We start from the raw sequence: 10,854 nt of genomic DNA on the forward strand, positions 1-10,854 counted from the left end.
GGAGGCTAACAATACATGTGCCAAGTGGGGTGCGCCAGTATGTAATAACTTTTTGTCGAGCGATACTCAAGATCTATATGAACATGTGAAACCGCAAGTGTTTCTTTCTGATAGAAATAAAAAAGAAAACGCTGGAAAATAATGAGATCATGAATTAATAATATTTAAATTGAAACATTCTGCATTAATGGTACTTTTAAACTAAATTGGACAACGAAGTCATTTCTGACTTGAACAAAAGCGTGACAAACACATTTTGTTTTCAGGCTATTCGAGATAGAACCAAGGACAGGCGTGAAGGAGGTCTCAGTTGTAAAACCTACATAGCCACCGCCCGTCGGAATGGGGTGTATTACTCACCCACATTTGGACCAGTTGATTTCAATGAGGACCTTGCTGCACCCATGTATCGGAACATGGCCATTGTCTGGGATACGGCATTCAGGTTGGCGTTTACAAAGACCTTATAATGTTTCTTACTTGCCGAAGTCGCTCTCTTACGAGAATAAAATACCATTAATTAACTTAGTTTAAACTGTATTTATTTTACAACAATCTTTACAAGTTGTTTTTATCTTTACTAAGTCATTCTCGTTGACACGGTTTTGGGCGAGGTGTTGTCTTGTGCTGTTGGTACATGTTTTGCAAGAGACAAAACACACATGTATAGCAATGCCTTTCACGTTGAATTACTTAAGGCGTTTTTTTCTTGTCTGAATGACACTTAACTGCTTACAATAGCGTTTATGTTCTTACAACTTAGTATGTCAGAATTGTTACTGAGCAGGTAAGAGAGTATTGTACAAGCTCTTTTTAACAATTGCATACAGCACCGATTATTGGGTATACAGTTTAACAATGTAAACATGAAATTCAAGCAGAATATTAGCTGTTATTTTGTTACATGTGCATCTATGCAATTCTCCAGTGAGACGCTGTGGCGGGTGGTGGATGAACTGCATACTGACATAGTGGCCCGGATACTGGACTTCACTGACAGGCTACAGAAGCAGCTTGAGTTACTTGGGATTTCGGCCATGCGGACTGACCGCCTCGCTACGCAGGCCATTTGCTCTGCAAACAACAAGGTAGGCTGGCATGTATATGTCTCCCAAAGTGTATTTAAGATAATGATATTTTTTTATATTTAAACAGCCTTTTGCCTGGCATTTCCAATCAGTATATTCGTGTGAGTGATATGAAACTGCGAATATTCCAGAAGCATGGTACCATAACTAAAAACTATGTTTCTTGCTACCTTGTTCTAATTACCCAACTATATCAATAGTTATCAGATTTAGAAACATGTAACAAATATTAAGTTAACAATAATTGTCTTGACGAAGTAATTTAACTCACAAGTTTACACTCACTACTATTTTTTTTTCGAACTTGTACAGTAGCTAAAAGTGCTCGAGACAGTTCTGAAACTTTCACCTTTACGTTTTCTTTCCTTGTATATTTAGCTGACGGAGATGGTAACCAACCTAAAGGACGTGGTCACGCCTTGGCAGCGGGATTTCCCGCATTGTGACGCCCCACATACAGACAATGATGCTTGACGAGTATAGGCAGTGTGCAGCTGACTCCGGCAAGGGGTGTTTGTCCGCATGAAGATGTACATGGCACAGGGTATCGACAACAAGCGGGGCTCCATGTTTGACGAGGCAAAACAGATGCTCATGGAACAACTGATGAAACTGCGGGTAAATAGTGCTGTACCGTCTTTCTTAATTGTCTGATAGTAATGAATAGTGGAATAATTGAACCTATCAAAAGGTTATCAATCTCTTGACAGGGAAACTGCAAATAAACGAAAACACTGCATGCATAAAAGCAAAGACTTACAAGCATGAAAAGGACTGAATTTTAACACTTAACTGTAATGAATATTGAGTAAGGAAGTTTTCTTTTGAACGGCGTTTGTTTACTCTTTAACAATTCGTCTAACTATATGATCATCAAGGCTCCTGACTCTGACATAGGTGGCGGTATGAGTCAGTGATGGTGATTTTTAGCTTATCAGTTTTGCAAAGAAAAAATGTCGAAACATTTTGATATCCTTTGATAAACATTCCAGATATTCCAATGAACCTTGGTGCAAATGTTGCCCCTCGTATTCATTTTCTTTTTCTCAGTGACGTACACAATAAAACATTATTCGGCTTGGGTGTATGTAAATTTTGTTTGTGGTCACCAAGCTGAACTAATGGGTTTTCTCCAAGCTCTCCGGTTACCCCCACAACACAAGACCACACTCTCGCGGAACGTCGTGCCAACTTCAGTACCGTAGCATAAGTTTACGCAACTCTCCTCACAATCATTGTATATCAAATGAAGTTTAAAATAAACCCTATGAAAATAAATATTGCATTTATATGTTGTTTACGTTTTGTTTTTTTTGTTCTAGACAGAACTAGTTCAGGATGTTAAGAGTGTGAAAGACATCCTCATCACAGACTTGAGGCGGGGCTTCGAACCCCTGTGGGAGGCCCCATCTAAGTCATTGGTTGCCCGACAGGCATTTGCAAAAGGTAAGAACATTTTGCATTTTAGAAATGAGCAGACACAAATTGTTATGCAGAGATAGAATATTAGTTCGGACAAAAGGACGCCATAAAATTACCCCCCGAACAAAAATGAATATTGGAAACACCGGTCGTGTGAGGACCACATTTTCAACCTTTACCGAATCATCAAGAATTACGCCAATGTGCTTACCCCCTTTATCGACCCGAAGAAGGCCTTTGATTTTGTGGACAGGGACCTGATGCTCTACAAACTATGTCGACGGTAACAAATATAACAGCATTAAGTCAATTTATAATTATAATTTTAATTTAACAACAAGTTGACAGAATCGTTTGATTGCAAGTCTGGAGTACCCAAAGGAAATAATTTGTCGCCGACAAATTTTGCCGCATTTGTTAATAACCTCGTCACTGTAATTAATAGCCTTGGCATTGGTGTGCAAGTTGGTGATCATCCCGTGTCCATATTACTTTATGCTGATAATACAGTGCTAATTGCCATACAACAGAAGTTTACAGACCTTGCTCAATACTCTTAACGTTTGGTGCAAGAACGGCGAGTCCTCAAAAAAAAAATGTGCATGCATTTCCGGCGTCCACGTTCGAGATAAACAGACTTGCGTTTCCAGATGGTTGAGAACATGTCCTAAAAAGTTTCTGAATAAAGACATGTTGGAGAAATCCTGACAAAGAAAGGTAACTTTGTATCTCACGCTCAAGCGCTTACCCGCAGAACAGGAAGAGCCCTAGGTAGCCTTATTTTCAAAATACATACCCTTAAAGACTTTGGCTTTATTTCATATGAACAGTTATTCAACAGTTGTATTGTACCAATACTGGATTATTGCTCAAGTATTTGAGGGATTTAAACATTACCAAGCCAGTGATGATGTTCAACACAGAGCCATACGTTACTTCTTGGGTGTGCATCGTTTCGCTCCCTCTGCTGCCATTTTCTGTGACATCAGATGGCTCCAATTACAGTCGCGTAGAAAGTTAAATATGTTCCGTTTTTGGAATAGTCTCATACCTATGGTCAGCAGTAGAATTATAAAAAAGGGTGTTTGGAATTGAATATGATAACCCGCACACGAACAATTGGTGCAGTGCGGTAAAATCGAACATGAATGACCTTCAGTTATCCAATCACTAGAGCTCCAAATTTAAGAAAAATGCAAAATTCTTAGTGTAAGCGTTTGCTATTAGGAGACGCGGAATATGAGGTCATGTTTAAAATAAGAATAAATTACATAACAATAACCATGTTGTATCTGATATGCGAATTGTATTGCAATGCCAAATTAACGTATCGACTGTATTATATATAATGATGGTGATAATAATTGTACATCTTTAGCTAACTTTGCATAACGGTGACCTATAGGTGATCTCCTTTTGTTTTTATAAATCCATTTACTGATGTATATAACACATTTCACGGGAAAAAAACAATTTACTTACTTACTTACTTATTAGTTGAGGTTATAGGTTAAAAGGTCTTTAGGTTAAGAAGTGTATTCAGTGCAAAATAGGTGTAAATCATATACATGTATACACTGTATAGTGCACTTGAAATTTTAGTTTTAAATGATTCAAATGAATAGCTAGGTTTTAACACGTTCTATTTCAGTTCTTGATGAGTTTACAGTCAAAATGCGAGTCATTTACCAAGAAGCTGGTATTCAGAACACAGAAAGATGGGCACAAACTCCCTGCCCCAAGACGGGGACACTCTGGTGGTGCTGCCCAGGGGTCCAGCAGTGTTACCACTGTAGCTAGGGTACAGGGAGATTCCACAGTTGCCAGGCAACCAGAGTGGCCGACATACACTGCTACAATTCACAAGATGGAAGACACTTCGTATGGTAAAACGTTTATACGAAAAATAAACAGATATGGGATACTAGTTTTGATTTTTGAGAAAACATATTTTCATTTGTTATCATGGTGAACTTAAAACAGGTTATTATGATATAAAATGAAAAACATATTATTTAAGCGCACAAATGTTTGTAACTTGGTGTTAATACTGGCCCATGTGGAGAAAGGCGCAAACTGTATTGACTTTATTGTGATGCAGTGTATATACAACATAAATAATACTTTTCAAAATCCATTTTTCCCTACTCCCGTTGTCAAACACTACGCATTCAACAGGCGACACAGACAACAGGTGATTTGTCATCAAAGCAATATATTATATTTCTTAATCAAATATCATTGGCCAGTTAAAATGATTATCTCCGGAGTTCGACTTAGCTACATTGAGTACTAAAATAGTTTGAAACGTTATTGATTGTCATTGTTGAAATGATTTTCATTCCTTCATTTCAATATTATACAGTATACATTTTGTTTCGCTAGAAAAAAAATATATTTAATTAATACTGCATTTGATCTTTCTTTCCAGACACAGCAAGCACTGAGGCACCCCTTATGGCAATTGGACAACAGACTCTGAATGACGTTTATCAAGATACTCTGGAGGACAGCCCAGCGGCCGTGTCACTATTACCTAAAATAGAACCCGATGAAACAGCTACGTTTTCCGAACCACCAGCAAAAGTAATACCTATAATCATTCCTGGTCAGTCATGTTATCCAGTACACATAGGGGACATATGTCATGTAGACCAGACCACTGGACAAATGACTGTACTGAATCAGAATACAAACATTGTAAAAGGGCCTGACAGTAATGCAGGCTCTTATGTGATTAGGATAAATCAAGGTATATGGAAAAGCACCAGGAGCTATGTCAAACATTCCTGTTGTAAATGAACTAAAGCCTGGTGGTAATAGCATACAGCAACATAATAGTAGTTATCCTGGTTAACAGAAGTATGGTATCTTATACAAGCTTCCAAATGTACAACAGATAATTTTGCCCTGCAGTATGGGCACTAGTAACACACGTACAACTTTTGCACATACTGCCCATTATCAAGATAAGACATAGATGATTCTAACCACGATTGGCACGACTACTACTACTGGTGCACACAGACAGTATGGGACGGTTGTTCAAAACTGTGTTAAAGTGAATAACGTGATCAACGACATCATTGTTTATTTATAAAAGTAAAATATTTAGTATAATATAAGTACAGCTTAATAGTTGTCTCACATCTTGTTAGAAATACTTTAGATTACTCTCATATCCATTATAGTTCCAGAACAGCAAATATTTGAAAATTAACAAAAAATACGTTATCAACGTTGTTAACTTTAACAAAGGTACCAATCCTTCATTACAGAAGTCGAAACAGGAGAACAATCAGAGAACAAACAACCAGGCTAGTCACATTGCCGGCCTGCAGACTCCTAGCCAACAAGTATCAAGCCCTTCCTCGACCAGGACAATCCAGTCTACAAATATGAACTGTAGCCAACCTGCCCGAATTGGGGAGAAAGGCAAGGGACCGGGAAAGAGTAAAGGAAATATGAACAGCCCGTTACTCTCCCAGACGACCACGCCCAAACAAACTATTCCAACTAGCACTGTGGTAACAGAACCACAAGACAGGCCCATACAAACTACACCAACTGTCACTGTGAAAGCAGAACCAACAAACACGGGGTACAAAGAGCAAGTAAGTATCGGAAGTGAATTCAGCTATAAATATGAGATTGAATAATTAAACGTTCACAGATCTTTAACAAGTTCATGTTAAATCATAGTTTTTGGTGGACATGGTATGATAGTTAGGTTAAAAAAAAAACTTCTTATGGAATTATTTAAAACTGCATACTAAAACAACAAAAACACTCCTCAATCTTTCTTTGGCATTTTTTCAGTGGAAATGATACATTTCACAGATGAGGAATAAGAAAAAAACAACAATGACACAGAACATGAATACGAATCGTGAACTGTCATTAATTGTATGGTAGATACTGTTGCATATGTGTGATGTGATGCAACAGACTCGATTGATATGGGGCTGCTGTGTACAGTGTGGACAAACCATGGGTTGTGACGTCACATTTGGTAAATGCAGGAAGCAAAATACCTCTCGATTAAGATAGTATTATTGCTGTAGTGTGGTTATTTTTATATCATTTTTTACAAAATATAGCGCAGACAGGAACAAATGTTCACTGTACTTGGTTACTAAGCGAAACGTTGAGCGACGTATATTTTTTTCAAAACAAATCTGGATTGCAAACTGCTGAGAGCTACGAGATCAGATGTCTATAACTATCTTTAAATAACCAAACAAAGTTTATCGCCTTTTAATTCAAGGTAACTTTGGGTGACAAACAAACCCTAAAATTGGCCCAAAATGTAAAAATCATACAATTTAAACAAATAATAATCTTATAGGGCTCTTATATTAACATATATGTAGGAGAAAACATATGTATTTTAATTGCTGTAAAACATAACCGATGTTCATATCTACTGTCTTTGCAAACATTTATTAGAAAACATGTTTTAATCGGGCTTATGGCAAAAAGGAGGGAAGTTGACCATTGTGCCTCCAAAAAATATAACCAAATAGTTTTAGCTTTTGGTAATAACATTATATGAGTCTCATTGGTAGGTATGCATATACCCTGTGGATAGAATATGCATTCCGAGAATTCTGTCTAAACGGCAACCATGGTATATAAAAAAATTGGACCAGAAACGTAATTTGCTTTTCGCTATAACAAACAATATTTAATACATTCTGAGCATTTGACCACGATTTCTGAAAACAAAAAAGATATTGCGTAGCCACCGAGTATAGTGTACAATTTTTTCTCTTAGCCTGCGCTGTTTTGTAAAAATTGTTATGAAAATCACGACCTTCAGCTTCCCGCAATAACCAAATGTGACGTCACAAACCACGTGGTATATTCACTCTATGTGTACCAGCTTTAGGTGGTCTTCTTCATGGTAAATCTGTTGCAAGCACCTCGTGGATAGACAATCCATTACATTTGAAGGCATGACTAGCAGAAGTAGTTCTTGAAAATATGACTTCGTACCTTGCTGTTGATTTCACAAATTGTTTGTTGCAGTATTTGTTAAGTATATCTTTAGTGATCTTAATATTTTGCTGTCAATGTTATGATGTAGATAAAAGTAAGGAATGATATTTTTATGCCCCCGAAGGTGGGCATATTAAAATCGCACCGGTCCGTCTGTCCGTCCGTCCTTCCGTCCGTCCGTGTGTCCGGCTCAATAACTCGTGTCCGGGCTGTAACTTTCCCTTGTATGGACAGATTTTAAAATAACTTGCCACATGTGTTCCACATACCAAGACGACGTGTCGCGTGCAAGACCCGTGCCCCTACCTCAAAGGTCAAGGTCACACTTGGGTCTTTATTCACAATGGAGTGCTGCATATATGACATAGAGTATAGGTTGTCGTGTCCGGGCTGTAACTTTCCCTTGTATGGACAGATTTTAAATAACTTGCCACATGTGTTCCACATACCAAGACGGCGCGTCGCGTGCAAGACCCGTGCCCGTACCTCTAAGGTCAAGGTCACACTTAGTGTTTATTCACAATGGAGTGCTGCATATAGGACATAGAGTATAGGTTGTCGTGTCCGGGCTGTTACTTTCCCATGTATTGACAGATTTTAAAATAACTTGCCACATGTGTTCCATATACCAAGACGACGTGTCGCGTGCAAGACCCGTGTCCCTATCTCAAAGGTCAAGGTCACACTTAGTCTTTATTCACAATGGAGTGCTGCATATAGGACATAGAGTATAGGTTGTCGTGTCCGGGCTGTAACATTCCCTTGTATGGACAGATTTTAAAATAACTTGCCACATGTGTTCCACATACCAAGACGACGTGTCGCGTGCAAGAACCATGCCTCTACCTCTAAGATCAAGGTCACACTTAGAGTTAATTCACAATGCAGTGCTGCATTTAGGACATAGAGTATAGGTTGTCGTGTCCGGGCTGTAAATTTCCCATGTATGGACAGATTTTAAAATAACTTGCCACATGTGTTCCACATACCAAGACGACGTGTCGCGTGCAAGAACCGTGTCCCTACCTCTAAGGTCAAGGTCACACTTAGTCTTTATTCACAACGGAGTGCTGCATATAAGGACATAGATTATAAGTTGTTTTGTCCGGGCTGTAACTTTCCCTTGTATGGACAGATTTTAAAATAACTTGCCAAATGTGTTCCACATACCAAGACGACGTGTCGCGTGCACGACCCGTGTCCCGACCTCTTAGGTCAAGGTCACACTTAAGTGCTTATTCACAACGGAGTGCTGCATATAAAGATATAGTGTATAGGTTGTCATGTCCGGGCTGTAACTTTCCCTTGTATGGACAGATTTTAAAATAACTTGCCACATGTGTTCCACATACCAAGACGATGTGTCGCATGACAGACCCGTGTCCCTATCTCTAAGGTCAGGGTCACACTTGGGTGTTTATACACAATGGAATGCTGCATATATAAGGACATAACAGTGTCGGTTGTCAAGTATGGGTGGTATTTTTTATGTTTAGAGGCAATTTAAAATAACTTGCCATATGTATTTGACATGTAAAGGCAAAATCAACTTTTCATGTACTGACCTTGTTCATAGGTCAATGTCACAATCGGGGGCATTCGTCACATACTGTGACAGCTCTTGTTTCTTGTGTATATTACTTCTGCAACATTTTATGTTTAATGTGCTTTTATCACCATAAATTGTTGGTTTTTAAGGATGCTTTATATAATTTCTTTGAAAAGAACAATATTGAATATACAAGTGATTTAACCCACTCCTTACAATTGAATGAATGTGAACACTTGGAATGCAGACATGCCTTATTTTAGTGTTATGGTCCCTTTGATCTTATTTATAAATGTTATATCAATTGTCAAACAGGTGTACTCATGTTTTTCTGATATTGTTCAACTAGTATGTTTTATTAAAATGGCATTATACTTTTAATAGGATGTTGATTAGTTTTAGTTTTTTTACCAATTTAATTTCAGCATTAAATGAAATCACGTTATTAATTAGCAGTTAAAATCAGTGTTATCGTTCTTCTAAAATAGTCATTGTAACTGTTAATATATATATATAATATAAATATTTATGTAATTCACCACAATTTGATCACTTTTCAAATTGAATTGTTGTTCATTTTATTCTGTAATCTTCACTTGGTATGTCGTCTTAGTTCGGTTTAGATTGTTGCTGGTTTGCCATATATAATTGTGGTCCTTTGTGTTGTGTATTAATCTTTTACCTGTCCAATACAAAAGCGATTCGAAAGTTTCCTTAATAATTATTATTTGCTTTAAATTGTTTATTCTTTCAATAAAAAGTCGTTCCATTTTGTACAAGAAGCTTACATAACAAGTGCCATGTTGGTTAAGAAAGCCAATTTGAGTATACAATAATTTATTTGAACCAATCTGTTGACAATTGAATAGATAATATTATTAATATTTTTTTTATAAATAAACCTGTTCGGAAATGTATTCCACAGTATTTCAAAAAAGGGAGGTATCTGTGTTATTCTATAAATATAACAGCGACCATTCGCAGTTTAATATTAATTATAATGAAGTCGTTAGAAAGGTGCGAACGCCGTCCATCGGTGACTTTTTCAGCGATTACTACTACTACAATAAACTTCGTCCTATAATTTATGGAGATTTTTAAGTTTGTAGAAAATAATTTACGGATGAAAAGGTCCTATCGAATATCATCTGATGTCCATTTATAATCCTTCATTGTTATAATATAGAGTTTTATAATTCTTATCCTTCTTCCAACATATATTATGGAAGTGGCGTGTATTGATCAATACAGACAGAACCAAGTGAATCCACTTCCGAAGGAGCGGACGTCCGCGACATCAGACGAATTGGTAATAAACTGTTAGAAGTTGTTGACACTTACAAAAACCTTGGTCATCTTTCAATCTAAAGGCGATTTTACAAACAAAGCTAACGCATTGGCGAAGGGCGCCGGAAGAGCCTAGGGAAGCAGTATTCATAACACCATTCATACTTTGTAATTTTATAATATATGTGTATGATCATGTTTGTATATAGCGCATGTCACGTCAATAAATATTTACTAACTTACCTTCTTATATTACAATTACCCCTTAAATAATTACAGATACCAAATCGTTATACAGAAAGTTTGTGTTTGTTCCAGCACACAACGCTGCTAATAGTATTGTAATTGTCTCTCGAGCATACTTTGTAATTGCTCCAATTCAAGAATAATAATGTACTAGTACTTACATTCCTTGCCAACTGGTGTAATTAAACACCATACTGAATCCAATGCTCAATTCCAAGTAGTGTCAAATTCCTAGCCAACTAGTGTAATTAAACACCATAC

General features: G+C 37.2%; 1 protein-coding gene across 1 annotated transcript; it reads left to right on the plus strand.

Annotated features, from left to right (window-relative positions):
* Positions 1 to 272: 272 nt before the first annotated feature.
* On the plus strand, positions 273 to 10,589 carry LOC128243181 (uncharacterized). The gene is made up of 8 exons (XM_052960781.1): positions 273 to 445; positions 929 to 1,088; positions 1,467 to 1,706; positions 2,411 to 2,534; positions 4,162 to 4,396; positions 4,942 to 5,096; positions 5,789 to 6,124; positions 6,330 to 10,589. The coding sequence occupies exons 5-8, from the start codon at positions 4,168 to 4,170 to the stop codon at positions 6,336 to 6,338; spliced, it is 729 nt and encodes a 242-aa protein (XP_052816741.1). The 5' UTR covers positions 273 to 445; positions 929 to 1,088; positions 1,467 to 1,706; positions 2,411 to 2,534; positions 4,162 to 4,167; the 3' UTR covers positions 6,339 to 10,589.
* The last annotated feature ends 265 nt before the right edge of the window (positions 10,590 to 10,854 follow it).

The sequence above is a fragment of the Mya arenaria genome, chromosome 8 (assembly GCF_026914265.1).
Source record: "Mya arenaria isolate MELC-2E11 chromosome 8, ASM2691426v1".
NCBI lineage: Eukaryota > Metazoa > Mollusca > Bivalvia > Myida > Myidae > Mya > Mya arenaria.